Source organism: Histomonas meleagridis (assembly GCF_020186115.1).
Source record: "Histomonas meleagridis strain 2922-C6/04-10x chromosome Unknown contig_337, whole genome shotgun sequence".
Lineage (NCBI taxonomy): Eukaryota > Parabasalia > Tritrichomonadida > Dientamoebidae > Histomonas > Histomonas meleagridis.
The window spans coordinates 49,010-66,846 of record NW_027150874.1 but is presented as its reverse complement, the minus strand read 5'-3'; the positions used below and the strand labels follow the sequence as shown (position 1 = coordinate 66,846).

Here is a 17,837-nt window from a genome sequence, read left to right as displayed (position 1 = left end):
CTAAACATTTTAAGAAATATTATTCCATGTATTATACACATAAAATATATCTATTTTAATACTATCACGAAATTGTGCTCAAATATTAATTCCTTTTTTATTGAATACTTTCAAAATAAAAATATAATTTAAGTTCATATTAATTTCATCAAAGGCTCGCTAAATTTCTAATAAATCATTTTTTTTAAGTGAAAACATGAAATATCCCTTTACGTAACATACTCGTTTCAAATATCAATTTTATTGCTCACTAAAATATTTTGAATACAGAGCATTTTAGCCAAAAGATCATAAAATTGAATCCAAGATTTCATTATTCAATATCATATGAATATTCAACAGCTGTTGATATTTATACTATTATAACTACATTTAAATTTCTTATGCAAATTAATTTTTTTATATGGTGTACTGAATGATTACACATTAAAAATTATAATTTTTAAACTAATTTCTTTATATTTATTTATCATAAAACTTATTCCTCCGCCTATATCCATCGTTTGACCATCTTCTAATTCTATCGTCGTCTCTTTTTTCATAATCTCTTTCTCTAAAGTTTTTTCTTTTGGGGTATGCGACCCAACCTTCTTCGCTATTCTCTGCGAACAAAGGAATCGATTCCACTGCGTTTCCTAACAGCGCCTGATACTGCTTTTTCATTTCTGCTCTTCTTGCTATCAACCAGTCTGGTCTCGTTATGATTCTTAGTAGCATTGATTGTTCGTAATGCGGCGAAACTTTCATCATATTATTAAATGCTCTATGGCATCGGTTACGAAATTCATCGCATTTGAAAGAATTCTCGCCAAGAAAATTCCCAGGAAGTTGTGGATCCTCAATGCATAAGTTAATGGGGTTACGCCATTTAATGCGATTGGCTTCGACACGACTAAAAAGACGACCGCCTGCGCGTGTAGAGATACCAGTGGTAATGTAATTAAATGTGTTGCCAAATGTTCGCAAAAATGTTTGCAGAAGTTTGCCTAAATTTAAGCGTTCGTTGATTTTGGTTGATTGGATAATGAATATTATCATTTGTTGAAGCGTATTGGAACTAATGCCTCCATGAAATGGTTCATCAAGACGCATTTGGAAAAGTAAAAACTTTAAAAACATGAGGAGAGGATAAAGAGCAGGATATGTTTGTAAAAGTACTCGATTTCGATGAATATTTAATATGCCATTATAATTATTAACTGCAATATCAACATGAAATCCAAATGGTTTTTCAATCCCTTTGATGATGGGACACTTGGCTGAAATAACATCTGATTTGCGAAAAATTTGGAGTGAATTTAAATGATCGCGGAGTTCTGTAAGAAGAATTTCATCTGGAACGTCTTTGGGTGCCCCATAAACAACAAAATCAATGTCCCCATTTGGAAGATATGTTTTAGTGGCTGAAGAACCATGAACTATGAGTTTGGCATCAGGCCAAAGAATTGACATTGCAGACCGAAAGCGCTCAATAACAAGAGCTCGTAAATGCATTTCTTCTTTGGTTGGCGCAATCCATTTGACAAAATCAATAATTTCTCGATGAAGTGTTAAGGTTGAACTTTTATGATGATATTCTTTTCCATTACACCAAGGGCAATCTTGCGATGGGGATCTAGAATCTTTTGTTTCGACATCTGCTGAGAAATCTTCAATTTCCTTCGCAATCATTGGTCAGAAAAATCTGGAAGACGTTAAGGCATACGTTATCCAGATTTTGCCAATGTGGGCAAAGATTTTGACAAAAAAGAACGAACGCACAATAAACTGAAATTAATCATTGAATTTCATAAAATTTTAAATTCAATTTGGAAGTACCATTGCATTGAATTTTGGTTGAAAAATTTTTGGTTCATTTTAATCCAATGATAGAAGGATATCAAAACATTGCTCTTGATAAAACAGGTGAAATTTATGTTTCAGTTACTAAAGAAGATGATTATGAATATTTATTACCATTATTAAAAGAAGGTGATCATATTACAAGTAGAATCAGATGGAAACTCTTTGATCCAAAGAAACCAAAGCTCAAAAAATTTACTTTTGTTCAAGTTACTTTGGAGATTACAAAAATATCATATAATTCTGATCCAGGAATGAAATCAATATCAATCGAAGGAAAAGTTAAAACATCAGAATTTCCAAATCAGGTAAAAATTGGAAGCAAACAAACAATTTATATCACTGACGGAGTTTGTTTCGATTTGCAGAAAGACAAATGGACAAAAGATCAAATTCAAAATCTTGAAAATGCAATCAAAAGAGAACTTCCCGAAAAACAAATCATTAACACAGATACACAGCAAAAAGAAAACGCAGAAGTGGAATATCATAAGATCATGAATAAAGACGTTGAAATGATATGCTTCGGACTCATTAATGCTTTGGATGCAGTTGACATGGGAACACTTTCTAAGTTGCTCATCACAGAAGAAACACTTATGAAGCAAAGTTCAGACAAAAAGAAGAATTTGAATGGAAAATACAGAGGTGCTAATATTGTTGTCTACAATAAAGGAGATAAATTTTGGGGTGAGCTCACGGGACTTGGAGGAGCTGTTGGTTTGTACAGGTATCGTGCCACATAGCTAAAATCAGAAAAAAACAAATTGTGAAATAAAATGAGTTTAGAAACTTTTTCTTTGTAAAAACCGTTTTTGCCAAAAAATTCTGAGGAAATAAATTTGCCAAAATCGATGTCGAGATTGTTTCCCAAAGTTCGTAATTCTTGTATCGAAATAATGGAAAAGCTTATGAGCCTTCCGTGTGGACAGGCATTTTTGGAGCCTACTGATGATAAAGTTCCAAATTATCACAATATCATAAAACATCCAATTGATCTTCGTACAATTGCGAAAAGAATGCAAAACAATGAATATACAAGTATTTCACAATGGGATAAAGATATGAATCTTATATGGAATAATGCAGAAAAATACTACACAAAAAATTCTTACATTGGAATCCTTGCAAATCAATTACATATTCACTATGACAAAGAATACAAAAAAATTAAAGCCCCTCAGATTGCAAAATGGTCAAGAGCAGTTTTCAGCTATAAAGCAAAATTAGAAAATTTATTTGAAAAAGCGCCTCCAGTAATTGGAGCTTTTGCACAGAAATCAGGGATTCCAGGAGAAAGTTTAAAAGGCTTCAGTGAAGAAGAATTAAATGTATTTATACGTATGTCATTATATCTTCAAAATCCGCAGGACTCCAAGAAAATGGCTCAGATTATCAAATTCTACCAACCCGATTTGAATATAGAAAAGGGTAAAGTTGAAATTGATGTTAATGATTTATCTACTCAATCATTATATTCATTACGCGACTATGTTACACTCCGCCTTGCAGAAATGAACATTTCATATCCTAAATAATTAGAATAAATTTCTTTTTGTTTCCTCATTTTTATTTTTCCTAAAGCGCTTTTTTCTTTTAAAACACTATTTCTGCTAATTGATCAATTTATGTCTTAGATATCTATGAACAAAGAAAATATGAATAACATCGACACAAATGAAATAATAGTGTAAAAATTTTTATATTAATTTATTCAAAATCGTCATCAGAGTCAAATATCATTTTTGATGGTGGCTCATTTCTTTCGAAGCGCTCTTCCCTCAGTTTCTTTTTTAGTGTTTGCTTTTCGTTTCGCGCTTTTGTTTTGAAACTATTCACAATTGCAAATTCGACAATCAATCTCCTTCCAGGGAAATATGATGGATTGTTATTAACCATACGAAGTGCTCCAAGAGCGTGTTCATGCTTTGTAAACTCCAAAAAGAAGACGCCTTCTTGGCCTTCCACTTTTCTTATATCTGTGATTTTGGGTGAACTCTGTTTAATGAGCTTAGAAAGTTCTTCATTTTTATGTGTTCGAGCATATTTTTTAGGTGCTACAGCAAATATTTTCCTGATCTGAAGTGTGCTTGCACTTGGTGGGGCATTAAATATTGCAAGTCTTGTGGGAGATATTTTGTTATTATCATCAGCAAGTTTGGCTTGCTTCCTTTCCCAGAGCTTCTTCCTTTTGGCCATTTCTGCTTCAGGAACACCTTCTGCTGCTTCCATATCTGGGGTAATATGACCTTCATACATTAGGTGGATATTACGCTTGTCTTTTGGCTTCATTTTTTCTAGAATTTCATCTCGTGAGGCAGCCATAATGACGAGAACATTCTGATCTTTTACTAAAATTGATTCTATTTTTGAATTGGATTTTTCTAATACAGCTTGTCCGCTTTCTTCTGTTGCATAGTCAACAAATGCACTTCCGGTATGAGGATTGTTTTGTTTTGCGACAAAACATATTCTAGTAATTTCTCCAAATTGTTCAAACGTTTTAAACATATCAGACATAGTTGCATCGAGAGGGATCCTTTGTACAAATAGATGCCTTGGATCATTTCCAAGTTGTTTTTTCATATTTTGAAATTTCTATGGTCACTCCATTAGAGTACGTTTAATATTTAAACGGCTTCTAATAAAATCATAATCAAAGATAAACACCAGATCTAAAGACATCATAGAATTTATCATATCTTTCAGACACTTATTTTTGTCATGTATTGTATAAATGATAAAAAAAATTCACAAGGCGAATTCAAAATTGTATTGCTTCAACTTCTTTGGAATTATGACTTAAAACCCCTGCGCAAAAATGTTACCAAAGCAAAGAGTATCAAAAAGTTGTTCTTGCTCAAATTACTCTCACTTAGATTTAGATGAATTTGATCATAAGTTATCGAGTTTTTTAAACCCATGTTGACGGAATAATAGTTATAATAAGAATCCTTTAAATATTAATTTTATTGAATTGTTGAGACTGAAACTGCTAAATCCACATATCTAGCTGCATTATCTACAGCCTGCTTTGCTTTTAATGCGCTTTCACTTAAAGCGAAATTAACTGTTGATCCATCGGCTGACAAGTTCCAATTTCTCTTTTGTATAAATTCTTTTGCTTCATCAGTATTCTTAAAGTGCAAAATTTTTGCAATCTCATCAACAGTTGCACTCTTATAAGAGCGTTCGATAGAGTCTGCGTGGTTATTACGCGCTCCTTCAAGTAAGCGAGCTGTGAGTTGTTGGAATAATGGAGATGGAGCATTACTTTCAAGGGCAAAAAGTTTCAAAAATGAGTTATCAAGGACTGCACGTTCGAGGTCTAATGCGAACTTGATAAATTCGTTTTCAACGGGAACAAAATTTAAGACAATTGGTAATTCAATGTTAAATTCTATGAATTGGCCAAGTGATAATTTGTCAACAAGATACAAGGAAAGTAAAAGTGGCATACGATCGGATTTAGGAATGGTTGATTTCCTAAAATATGTTGTTTTTAATTGTTTGATGACTTGTTCAAAGTGTGTTAGATTCTTGACTTTAAGGGAGCTTATAGCTTCGATTTCGAGAATGTCACGACACATTATAATTTGTTCTTGGGTCATTTTATCTTCATCTTTTGTAAGGAATGGCATTTGAATCATCATTAACTTTAAGTCGTGAATAAGCTCCAAGGCTTTTGTTGTATCACATTTAGCATCAACTTCCTTGAGTATTGAGTATTTTGCCTGGAAATCAGACATATTGTTGTATGTCACTTTTTTGGCCACTAGTTGGCCGATTAATAAAAATAAACGGTTCTGTTTATTGTAAAAAGTAAATTATTCAAATCCCCGCTCACTTTTTTAATTTTTGATTTTGTTTTGCAGAGAAAAATGATAAATAATATATATGCTCAGATTTGTTTTACAAAAAAACGCAATGTTAATGATTTATTATAATCCTGTTCAGCATGCTTAATTTCTAAAATTAAGAAATATAAAACGTGAAAATAATTTATCCACATTCCTTTTCAAGTATGTTGTGTATAGGGGTTTATTCATATATCGACAAATCCATTGTATAATACTAATCGGGCAAAGATAAAATCATGAATGCAGTCTCTATTTTCTTGCGCTCTTTTTTTCTTATTGTTGTATTGCTACATAATAAATATTACTAAAAATCATTAAAGTTTCCAAATAAATTTCATTCATGTGAACATATAAATATAAAAAAATTTTATTATGTAATGAACTTATTAACAAAAATCACTATAAAATAAATTTACTAAATAAAACCGTAAAACAGTTCATTAAAACTCCCGAATATTATCCGTTTCAGGCTCTCTGTACCATTCCTTATCGTTATCATTTTCAAGGTCTTCCTCTGGCTCGCCCGACTCGTCTATGCTCTCCCTCCTTTCCTCTCCGTGATGATCCTTATCCTTATCAAAGCCTTGTTCTGGTTCGCCCGACTCGTCTATGCTCTCCATCCTGTCCTCTTCCTCCTCATCTTCTGGCAGAGTCAATGTTCCTTTCGCCTTTTTCCTCAATCGGTAGAAAGGCCTTGCGATCCATATAATAGAAATCACAAATGCCAAAACATATGACGCAGGATAACTCCACAGAACTCGCGTTTGGTCATCGGTTGGCACATAATAAAAAATAAAAGCAAAAAGAACTATTCCAACAAAGTTATTCAACAAACTTAAAACAGTTGCTTGAACACCTTTTTGCATCGCCTGTAAAAAGGTTTGCGCAGTGTAACGAAAACTTTGAAAGATCGAAAAGCCATTAAATATTGTTATTACATGATTATATTGTAAATAACTTTCATCAGATGAAAATATCATGGCAAGATATCGTGGAATTGACCAAGAAAATATGGATAACAAGCTTGCCCATGATAAGTTAAGCCATAAAACGTGATATGTGAGTCTCATAAATCGCTTATATAATTGAGCACTATATGCATAAGATGCACCCGGAAGATAACCCATCGTAAACCCTACCATGATTGCGTTAGACAAGGCTGAGATACGCATTCCTGCATTAAATGCTGACATGACGTCATCAAAATCATTTTTAGTTCGATCACCTAAAAATTTACGCACCAGAATAGAAGGAAGCAACACAGAAAGGTTGGCAACGAGTTGTGATATCCCAACTCGTAAAGCAGGTAGTGTGTGAGGGCTAAACTTCCGAAGTAGCATCCGCCATTGCGGTTTTACATTGAAATAACCGCTGAAGTACATAAATATCAAAGTCACTCCTGGGATCATCTCCGCCATAATTGTTGCTAAACCTGCGCCTACTATACCAGTTTTAAAGCCAAAGAGGAAAAGTGGATTAAGAACTAACATATTACAAACAACTGCAACTACATTAATTATCCCAAAAAATAATGAGCGACCTTCACCTTGAAGACACCCACCAACACCAAGGAAGAAACACGTGGAAAAAGTACAAACACAAAGAGGAAGCATATATTCAAAACCCAATTCAATAACTGTTTCAGAGGCACCAAACCAGCGGCCTGCTGGCTTGAGACAAGGAAGGAGAATACATGGAACTATAATGCCACATATAATACAAACACGAATTAAATCTGCAATAATTTGTCCAGTTTCTTCGATCTTATGAAGTCCAATTAAAGAAGAGATTTTAGAAGATCCTGCAGTACCAATGAAAAAACCAAAAGCACGACCAATTCCATCAAAACAATTAAATGTTGAGATAGCTGGCATTCCATTTGGAACAGCTTTAGAAACCCATATGGTTGTAACAATACCATATAAGGCACCAGTGATTTGAGACATAAGTGGACCTGCAGATAATGAAAATTGTGTTCTTAAAGGCTTGTGACCACCAAGTCTCTTTTCTTCCTTTGACATAGGAGGTGGTTCATTTTTTTCTGGAATGTCTTCATCTTCAGAATTGAGTTCTTCTTCAATTTCTTCGTTAGTTTCCATTCTGTGAATAAACTGTTTTACTCACAAAACTTCAACGGTTTGTTTCAAAACTTCTTGCCAAAATGCTGTAGTTTAACTCAATTTTGAATAATATACAAAAACTACAAATCGTTTAAAAAGTTCAATGATCAATCTTTTGGTTTAATTAACGGTTTCTTTTATTCTATTCAAAAAGTCGGTTTTCATGAAAAGTTGGAACGATAGTCAGTTTTTTTCTCCATGTTTTTCATTTTCCAAAAAAAATGGAAAGCACGATACAATTCAATTATTTACTTTTACAGTCGAGTATAATCGTACTTCACAATTTTTTTCTCCGTAAACTATTCATTCGCTTCCTTTTTTTAGAGAAATTCGGTTTTATCGGTTTATTAAAAATGGGGGATTAAACGTCTTCATTCGTAGCAAAATAAATCGGATCACCAAATAAAATGAGTTAAAACTATCTGTGTGGATTGATTGTTTGGGTTTTTTGTTTTATTTTTATTGATACCAACCAATTTCAATAATTAATTTGTGCATCATTTTGCAATGAGGAATATGTGAACATCATTAGCCTATCCTGAGAAAGTGTCTGCTTTTCAAAGCTAGAGTTTAAGTTGTTAGCTTTGCCCGATCGAAGAATTGGATTTCTTCTAACGTGTTTTCCATCTTTTGGAATTAGTTAATTCCTAGAAAACATTCGATTACTTATTCTCATTATATGAAATTTAATTATATTAAAATATTTTTAAATTAAACGTAACAATTTTATTTTTTAACAGCTCTTTGATGTATAATTTCTTTCCAATTTTTTAACACACACAACGTTAATTGGTCCGCTCCAGCATTTGATAAAACCTCCAACAAGTCACCATAATATTGTTCGTTTCTATCCAACGTATAATGTTTAGCTGTCAGCCAAATCGAGCATCCACTTCTTAAGTTTTGTTCTCTCGACAGATGAATTAGCACTGCGTTTCGCACGATCTCCAAATCATTCGGCGCTTCTTGTCTTGCTCTATTACCCAATGTAAACGCGTCCTTAAAATTCCCGTTAATATAATGTAACGAAGCCTTATTTATGAAAGCTTCAGGTGTATTAATATTTTTTATTAATTCGAAGCATTGATTATACTCATAGTTTAACCAATGCGAATGAGCAGAAACACATTTTTCGAAATCTGTTGAATCTTTTGGCAACTTAAATATTTTTTGTGCCGTTTTACTATCGCCAATCATATTTAAAGAATAAGCAAATTCACATAAAAATGTTGACGAAGGCAAATCAATTCCATTCGAAAGTGATTCATCATAAATATATTGATATTGATCAACAGCGTTATGATACTCTTTATTAAGTAATGATATTTTTGCAAGTTTATATAACGTTAACAAAGAGCCATCGTGTTGGCTATGTTCTAAACGACAATAAAATTGTAATAGTATTGTTTGCTCATTAAAATTTCCAATGGAACCAACAACTTCGGCCATATTAAAAACAATGGAATTAACATTTGCGAGACTTGATCGAATTCCTTTCTCAAAATTAATAAGGGAATTTTGTACTTGATGAAGATAAAAATAACATATACCAATACAATTGTAACTATCGGTTATTCGATAATGATTTGATATCGATGTGAAAAAAAATGGAATGGCATGTTGATAATTACGTTGAAGTAAATATGAAAAGCCCTTGAGGTAATGAATATATTTGGTTTGTTCAAATTCACCAGAAATTTGAAGAACTGTATCATGTTTCCTTCGAAGATAAGAAGACCAAAGGTGAATAAACGGTGATACTTGTTTAGGGAGTTTGCCTCTTTCTAGTAATATTAATGAACAAAGCATTTCATAAGATTTGTTTGTATTATCATGTGAACAAGATAATTCAAGTTGTCGAATAGCTGATTTGTAATCACCTTTAGAAGCGAGAAAAAGAGAAATATTTTGATTAAACTGACAAATTGTGGAATTTCTAAGTTCTTCATTTCCAATTCCATAAATCATGGAATTGATAGATTCACACTCAGCGAAATTGAAAGTTGAATTCCGTATGGCATTTGCAATAAAGCAATTTGCCTTTAAAATTATTGAAGAATCATATGAAATTGATTTATTTTCCAAAATAATATTAATTTCTTCCATGGATTTTTGGTACTGCCCATACTGAAATGCTTCTTTTGCAGCTGAGTACCTAAGTTTCATGGTTATGAAACGTGAATCAACAAATCAATTTAACGGTCATGTTTTATAAACGGCCTTTGGAGCACCCCAATTTTATGAAAGCAAAAAAAAAATTTATGATCATAATGTTTATTTGACGAAGAATGTAATGACCATAAATACCAATGAGCATATCAAGTTTGCCCAAATTCCGATGTTGATTGATTCAATCGTCTTATTTTCGAGGAAGAACATTGCTAATAAGAAAGCAGAAGTACTTGCAAGAGAGACAAGGTATCCAAGAATCCTTGTAATCCTCAAAGGAACAATTAATAATATAATTGTAATTACCATTGCATAGAAAATAAGTTCGAATGTGATTTGGTTTCTAGGTCCTCCTTCTGATGGTGGTGTAGCAAGATACCTAAGATTCTTTTCGAATATGAATATGTTATCAATTGAATCCGGGGTGTTGAAATCTGTTTTCATAATTCCGATTTTCTTTAAAGCATATTTCAAGTATGGAATAACCAATTGTCCGGGTGCATATTGCTCTTCTCCAACCTGAACCCAAGGAAGAGCATATGTGAGGATGATTACGCCAAGGAAAATAACCCCTAACATTCTGTTTTTGTCAAAAGTGACTTAACATTAACTCATTTAAATGAAAAGAAAAGTAAAACATTGATTTCTTCAGCGGTTTCTATTAACTGCAATCACTTTTCATACTATAACTTTTTGATAATTTTACGGTGTAAAAAACTGTTTCATCTTGTATTGCATGAGAGTTACAAATTATCTTTAAGCTTAAATTAAAATAAAGTAGGGCTTGTCATGACTTTTACAGCACGTTATAAGGTTTTAAATAATATCAGCTGTTTAATTCATGACAAAAATATTCATTTATCTAATATTATATTGAAATTAAATTTAAAATGAAAAATTACCACTAGAATTCCCTGTACAATGGAGTTAAACAAAATTTTACCAAACAAAGATCGAAGAAAAATGTAAAAAAATGATTGCAAAAACATTTATTAACAATTTGAATAATTTGCTTAGTTTCTATTTGGAGGGAACACCCCAGGGGCATTTTGGAAAATTGAGTTCATTGGGAGTTGGCTCCAATAAGGTTGTGATGCAAATGTTGGTTGTTGATTGACTCTTGGAAGAGTTTGTGGTACCATAAAAACATAAGAATTTGCCATTGGTCTTTGCCCAATTTGTGCAGGCCTCTGACCGAATTGTTGAGGTCCCATGGATGAATAATGATTTGGAGCTGAATCCATGTTGGGCATGAACTGCCTTGGTGGGAAATTGATCATTTGTGGTTGAAAAGCAGGATGAGCAGCAGGTGCAATTTGTAAAATTATGTGTACTGACCCTCCATTGTTAGAATCAACAAGAGGCTGAAGATCATACCACTTGTCTCTTATTTCGAAAAGTGCTAAATCGCCAAGAGGAATATGTAATATGGCAATCGGTCGGTCTTCATCTGAATAAGGTACTCTGTTTTTAACGATAGCTCTCATTACGGTATTGCCTTGATCTATAATGCCAAAGTGGAATATTTGATTCCAAATTGGGCTTTGGGTATTTAAAATAACATTTGTTTGCTGAATTGCTGAACTCGTTGAGAGCTGTATTGTCATATATAGATCAGAAGCATTTAAAAAATCCACCTTTGTTATGTTTGATGCTTCGACTACGTGGACATGCAGCTGCATTTTGTTTGTTTCGTCTCGACGGCTTGAAGATTACAAATTTTCTATCGGAGCCAAAATTGAAAGGGCTGTTAAATGGACGGTTGTGGTATGCGATAATGGGGCGGCCCAAATTTTGAGTAGTTAAAAAACTGGCAGTTTCTGGAAAAAATTTCACATTAGTCTCTAAATTTATAAAATATATATCATTAATAATTTTATTTTTCAATTCTGTGTTTGTGGTTTAAAATATCAAAAATTCTCCTTTATTCACTAGGAATAATTTTCTATATAAGTTTTTTTCTTGATGCTTACTGAGGGTGATTCAATTATTACCTCTCTTATCCATATAATTTATATAAATTACATTCAAGTTCTTCCTTTTTTTATCACATTCCTCAAATAAAAAAAAAAAATATATAAATAAATATCAATGAAGGATATACAAATATTTAGAGGGATAACATTATATTTTAGTGGATAAAAAATGAAATGAAGATTCACAATCATATATGGATTCATTAACAATTATAAATAAATTACACACTACAGAAATTATTCAACAATCATTTGTTATATTCAAGATATATTACTTCTAAAACAAACAAAATACCAAGTTCAATTACAGTTAATGTATTTTCATTGCATGTTGTATTAATTATTCAGATAAAACAAATGAATTTATCGAAAAAAATGAAAGAAGAAACACTTGTAATGATAATGTTATTTATCATGTCTTCAAGTCAAACCGTCAAGAAAAAATAAACGTGCTTTTGATTCCTCAAAACTTGTGTGATTAAGCGCAATCACTTCTTTTGACTACGGTTATTGGTGTAATCTTTTGAAATTTATAACAAATCACAATGGTGAACACAATATTAAATCTCGAAAATATTTCTTTTATCATTAGAAAAGTTAAATTCGTAAAGACAGAACAAAAGCTAAAGATGCTGTTAATTCGAAGAGATTAATTAAATTCAATTTGAATAGCAGTAATGAACCAAGAATAAATAGCAGCCACAGTAAGAATACTTTTCTGGGCCTTTTTATTCACAAAATAAACATGAGAAAAAATGAACCTGATGTAAATCATGGTGATTTCTTGCATATTTTTTTCTGAGAGGGAAAAGTGACAATGTCATTTTTTGGATAAACAGTTCAAAGCAGAATGTGTTAAGTTGGGAAAAACTTATTTTATGATTAACTTTTTGAAAATTTCTGGTTTATGAAGTGACATGTTTATCTATGTAAAGCATTGATAAATTCTATTAGATTTGATTTCAAAGCTTTGAGTTGACAGTTTTGAACGTCACTCAAAAATTTTCGGAAATGGTAAAACAAAACATTAATACTCACTTTTTATCTAATTATTTTCATCTATTTTATCACAATTCTTCAAACCATAATTACATTGAACAAATTTTTTTGTCCAAAATATCTATTCTAACAATACGAAATTTTATCGATAATAATTACATTATTAATGCATTACATAATATCATTTTACACCCCTGTTTTACGATATATATATTTTCATGTTTTTATTATTTGCTAAAAGTTATTTTGGTTAATTTAAATTTACTAAAGCGAAAGAATTACAAAAAAGAAAACTTTAAAAACAAAATTTTTCTGCTTTTGTTTTTTCTCTTTTTTATGAAATCTTTTGAAGCGTTTGATTCATCAACTAAAACGCTCACTATTTCATCTTTAAGTGAATATTCTGAAAGAAATACATATAGATCTCAAGCACATTATCTTATTATTGAAAATGGTGTTGAAGAAATCGATGATTATGCTTTTGAGGAATGGCCTTTACTTAAATCAGCCATTATTAGTGATTCAGTTACATCAATCGGAAGTTATGCATTTTCTTCGTGTGCATCAATGGTTAATATTACAATGCCAAATTCGATTACTTCAATTGCAAGTTCTCTATTTTATCAATGTGCATCATTAGTAAGTATTTCAATACCAAATACAGTTACATCAATTGGAAGTTTTGCATTTAGTGGTTGTACAGCATTAACTGATTTTACATTTCCAAATTTAGTTACAACAATTGAAAGTTATGTATTTTATGAATGCGAATCATTCGTAAATTTCATAATACCAAATTCAATTACATCAATCGGAAGTAATGCATTTGCATATTGTAGGAAATTAGAAACAGTAAAAATTAGCGAAAATGTAACAACAATTGGAGATAATGCATTTTTTTATTGTATTTATTTAGTAACGAATAAAATTGGTGAAAATGTTGCAACAATAGGAGATTATGCATTTTCACGTTGTGTTGTTTTAGAAACGTTTAAAATTGGTGAAAATGTTGCATCAATTGGAGATTATGCATTTCAATTTTGTACCAAGTTAAAATGTATTTATTTCACAGGCAATAAATCGCCAACAGATATAAGTTCAAATGCATTTTCAGATGTTCCAGCGCAATATGTTATGACATCAGATTTGTATGAGGATGAAACGTTTGGATCTCTTTCCGTATCGAAAGGTTCATCGATCGAAGGATGCGATCAATATCCCTGGCCAACGCACACATTCACACAATCGAGTACATTTACTAAGTCAAATACATTTTCGCAATCGAGTACATTTACTAAGTCAAATACATTTTCACAATCGAATACATTTACTGAATCAAATACATTTTCACAATCGAACACATATTCTCAGAGTAATACATTTTCTAATTCTAATTCATATTCAGAATCAAACACATTTACTAAGACAAACACGTTTTCTAACACGTATACACAAACATTAACATTTTCTAATTTTAATGCTTTTACAAATTCAAATACATTTACACAGTCACTGCAATCTGATGCGTCTTTTGTTCATACATTATTCATTACGCAATCCATTACGCAAACAATTATCCCCAAAACTGTGACTACAAATACTATTTCTCTTTCGTTCATTAATTCTTCGTATTATTATGTTAAAACATTATTTATCTATTATGAATATATAATTATTGAATATTCTTCATACATTTCATATTATACAGGTTTTTATACGATTATAAAACAAAATGAAATGAATGACAATAATAACAATATGAATAACAAACAAATTATTATAATTATCGCTTGCGTTTGTGTAGTAGTAATTATCATTGTTATAATATCTATAATATTAATTATTCATAAAAAACGAAGGAATGAAACAGAAAGTATGAAAGAAGGAAATGTTGATAATGATAACTTTGATATTTCAATGAATAACTTATCAATAGATATCTCGAAAATTGAAGAAGATCCATTCGCAGTTGATTTCAAAGAAAAGAAATTTAGACATATTTAAACAAATTAAATGGAAATTTATTGTTTTCCAATGACGTATATCATTAAATTAAATGATGTTGAAAATTTATAAATGATATCAAAGAGTGAAATAAAATGTTTTGTATAAATCGCTATGTGTTTTAAGAACAAAATTTGTTAATAAGCATAAAAAATTAAAATTTTTTTCTAAGAATAATAATACATTTTTAATCAATGTTTCGTTTGGTTTTGTTGAACAAATTCGTTTTGGAGAGTTCCAATCCAAAAATTGGAAACTCATAGAAGATTGAGAAATATGAAACAAACTCAAAGAAAGAGCTGATTGACATAATCTCTTCCACGCTTAGAACTGTTGATAATTTCATTTTGATATATAATAGAATGAATATAATATATCAAATAAATAACGATCAAATAATCATAATAAATGAATGCCGTAAAGAAATATCAATGTTTGCGTTAATGTTTTTGTATATGTTAAAGTAATAGTGATTCCAATGAAAATGCAAAAGATTTTTATTCTGTAAATGTATTTGCTTTAGTAATTATAAATTTATTTGATTGAGAAATTTATTAGTAATTATAAGTAAATATATTAGTATATATAAGTAAATTTATTAGTAATTATAAATTTATTTGATTTAGTAAATGTATTCTTTTTAGTGAATGAATGTGTTGATGAAACACTTGCATTTGGCATCGCTCTTATAGTTACATTTAGGCCGCCAAATGTTATACCAATATAAGTTTCTTTTGTATAATGAAGTAGAAATATCTGTAAAAATATTTTTTAAACTCGTCGGATCAGTTTCGACAAAATAATAAATATATTTGAGCCTGGAATATGATGAAAATGTTTGCTTCAATTGTTATGACATCCGATGTTGTACCAATATAGATCGTTTCTGTTACATGAATAACTTGATTGGCTTTCAATAGCTGTTCTTGAAGATGGAAGTTTATATGTTATATGGCTTTCCTAATGGATAATGAATGACTCTATTGATAAGTTTGTTAAACAAAATGCAACATTTTGAATTATCAAATAATGTAAAACAATTTGCAAAAAATAAAAAATTCAAAAAAAGATAATATTTTTTTGTTTGATGTTATGCGTGGTGTTTAGAAAAAAAAATTTATTCTTAAAACAAATGAAATCAAAAAAAGAATACAAATTTTAATGATTCCTTTGGAAATTTTATGTTTTGCTAGAGCACAATGAAAAGGATGAAATAAGTAATTCACAATAAAAGGTGATGTTAAACAATTGTTAAACTTTGTTAAGTTTTAATAAGTAAACATTTGAATATTCACTTTTTAAATTTAATTTAATTTAATAAAATTTTATCAAAACACATAATTTACAAATAAAGTTAATTCATTTTGCAAATGCCAAAACTTGAGAGCTAATCCTCATTGAGTTACTCTCTATTTCTACCTTAGAAACAATTCCTGATGATGATACAATAATGAACAAATTTTCTTCCAAAAAAACCAAGTCAGCGCATTTCATACTGTTAATATTCAATTTAGAAATTGCCTTTGGTGGTGATTCTTCATTAGTACATCTTTCGAAAGCATTAAATAGATGAACTGTACCTTTATCACTTATTGCGACAAGCCATTTGTTCGAGGGTGAAAATGCAAGTGCCATAATTCTTGAAGGAAATGATCCTCTTCTAAACACACTAATCATTATTCCATTTGCAGTATCGAATATTCTTATTAATGTTGCTTTTTGACTTGCTGTTGCAACAAGTGTTGTGTCTGGGCTAAACCTTATAAAAGAGATTGGGTGTTGATGTGCTTGAATGAAAATTGGTCTTGAATTTTCATCTTGTGAAAAAATTTGAATTGTACCTGGAGTTAAACCACATATAGCAATCTTTGATTTTTCATCAAAGAACGTGACTTCTCCTGCTCCATCTGTGTTAGTAGATGTTAATTGTTCAAATTGAATTGCTTTTTGAGAAATATCATATAAACAAATAGAATTAGAAAGAATAATTATGAGTATATGTTTTCTAATACATACTGAACAAACAGGTTCATCAAAATTAAGTTCACATTCTGATTCACCAAAAAAATTATTCCATAAAAATACTTTATACTGCATGGATGCTGACAAAAGAGGTTTTACAGCAAATGCTGTTTGATTTCCTTCTGAACTTGTTGAAATACAAATAATATTAAAATTTATAAAATCTTTCTTATATTTTTTTTGTAAAGGAGTGAAAGAGTATACCTCATATCCGTGCTCGAAAGCAAATGTAAAATATTCTCCTTCGTCTCCAATCGAAAGAGCAACGATTCCCGCCATAAGTTTTTTTTTGTAAAATCTTTTGTCAGTTTTCTATCGTCATCAGAAACATTTTTCATTTTCGCTCATCCCAAAAAGCAAAAAGCAAAAATCGAAAGGTTAAACACAACTTTCCGCGGAACAAGTCCCTTAAACTTACCGAAAAAAAGACGTTATCAATGAATTAATTTTAATTTCAAATGACATTCCTTGAATGCATAGGAATTTTAGCTTCTATTTCCCCATCTTCAGCAACAATTCTAGCTGTACATGATAACCTTGAGTCATCGTGTACGTCTACAGCAAAATCAAGTGTATCATTTTCTTTATCAGAAATTTCGTTTAAAAGATCCATTCCTTTTGTGACATAAACGTGACAAGTTCCGCAAGCACAAGATCCTTCACAAGCACATGGAATTTTAATTCCATTTTTTTCGGCGACATGTAATAAGCTTTCGCCAACTGCACCTTGGACAACTTTGTCAACATCTTTCCCGATGAATTTAATATTTACAAGACTTCTCTTAAACGCGGATAACATTTGTGATCTGCTTTTGATTCACAGTTTATGTTAAAAATTTCAGTCA

The 17,837-nt window shown here is 30.8% G+C and overlaps 9 protein-coding genes across 9 annotated transcripts; 2 read left to right on the top strand and 7 right to left on the bottom strand.

The window, feature by feature from the left end:
* Positions 1-462: 462 nt before the first annotated feature.
* On the bottom strand, positions 463-1,671 carry GO595_005392 (Nucleotidyltransferase domain containing protein; the record flags this gene model as incomplete). Its single annotated transcript, XM_067918629.1, has 1 exon — positions 463-1,671. The coding sequence occupies one exon, from the start codon at positions 1,669-1,671 to the stop codon at positions 463-465; it is 1,209 nt and encodes a 402-aa protein (XP_067774456.1).
* A 194-nt stretch (positions 1,672-1,865) lies between these two features.
* Positions 1,866-2,588, top strand: GO595_005391 (uncharacterized protein; the record flags this gene model as incomplete). Its single annotated transcript, XM_067918628.1, has 1 exon — positions 1,866-2,588. The coding sequence occupies one exon, from the start codon at positions 1,866-1,868 to the stop codon at positions 2,586-2,588; it is 723 nt and encodes a 240-aa protein (XP_067774455.1).
* A 108-nt stretch (positions 2,589-2,696) lies between these two features.
* On the top strand, positions 2,697-3,380 carry GO595_005390 (Bromodomain containing protein; the record flags this gene model as incomplete). Its single annotated transcript, XM_067918627.1, has 1 exon — positions 2,697-3,380. The coding sequence occupies one exon, from the start codon at positions 2,697-2,699 to the stop codon at positions 3,378-3,380; it is 684 nt and encodes a 227-aa protein (XP_067774454.1).
* Positions 3,381-3,552: 172 nt separating this feature from the next.
* GO595_005389 (RNA-binding protein 28) lies at positions 3,553-4,353 on the bottom strand (the record flags this gene model as incomplete). Its single annotated transcript, XM_067918626.1, has 1 exon — positions 3,553-4,353. One exon carries the CDS (start codon positions 4,351-4,353, stop codon positions 3,553-3,555), a length of 801 nt encoding a protein of 266 aa, XP_067774453.1.
* A 458-nt stretch (positions 4,354-4,811) lies between these two features.
* GO595_005388 (26S proteasome non-ATPase regulatory subunit 8) lies at positions 4,812-5,591 on the bottom strand (the record flags this gene model as incomplete). Its single annotated transcript, XM_067918625.1, has 1 exon — positions 4,812-5,591. The coding sequence occupies one exon, from the start codon at positions 5,589-5,591 to the stop codon at positions 4,812-4,814; it is 780 nt and encodes a 259-aa protein (XP_067774452.1).
* A 551-nt stretch (positions 5,592-6,142) lies between these two features.
* On the bottom strand, positions 6,143-7,801 carry GO595_005387 (MatE family protein; the record flags this gene model as incomplete). The annotated part of the gene is made up of 1 exon (XM_067918624.1): positions 6,143-7,801. One exon carries the CDS (start codon positions 7,799-7,801, stop codon positions 6,143-6,145), a length of 1,659 nt encoding a protein of 552 aa, XP_067774451.1.
* A 2,295-nt stretch (positions 7,802-10,096) lies between these two features.
* GO595_005386 (uncharacterized protein) lies at positions 10,097-10,570 on the bottom strand (the record flags this gene model as incomplete). Its single annotated transcript, XM_067918623.1, has 1 exon — positions 10,097-10,570. The coding sequence occupies one exon, from the start codon at positions 10,568-10,570 to the stop codon at positions 10,097-10,099; it is 474 nt and encodes a 157-aa protein (XP_067774450.1).
* A 434-nt stretch (positions 10,571-11,004) lies between these two features.
* GO595_005385 (C2 domain containing protein) lies at positions 11,005-11,673 on the bottom strand (the record flags this gene model as incomplete). The annotated part of the gene is made up of 1 exon (XM_067918622.1): positions 11,005-11,673. The coding sequence occupies one exon, from the start codon at positions 11,671-11,673 to the stop codon at positions 11,005-11,007; it is 669 nt and encodes a 222-aa protein (XP_067774449.1).
* A 5,773-nt stretch (positions 11,674-17,446) lies between these two features.
* On the bottom strand, positions 17,447-17,791 carry GO595_005384 (ISC system 2Fe-2S type ferredoxin; the record flags this gene model as incomplete). The annotated part of the gene is made up of 1 exon (XM_067918621.1): positions 17,447-17,791. The coding sequence occupies one exon, from the start codon at positions 17,789-17,791 to the stop codon at positions 17,447-17,449; it is 345 nt and encodes a 114-aa protein (XP_067774448.1).
* Between the last annotated feature and the right edge of the window lie 46 nt (positions 17,792-17,837).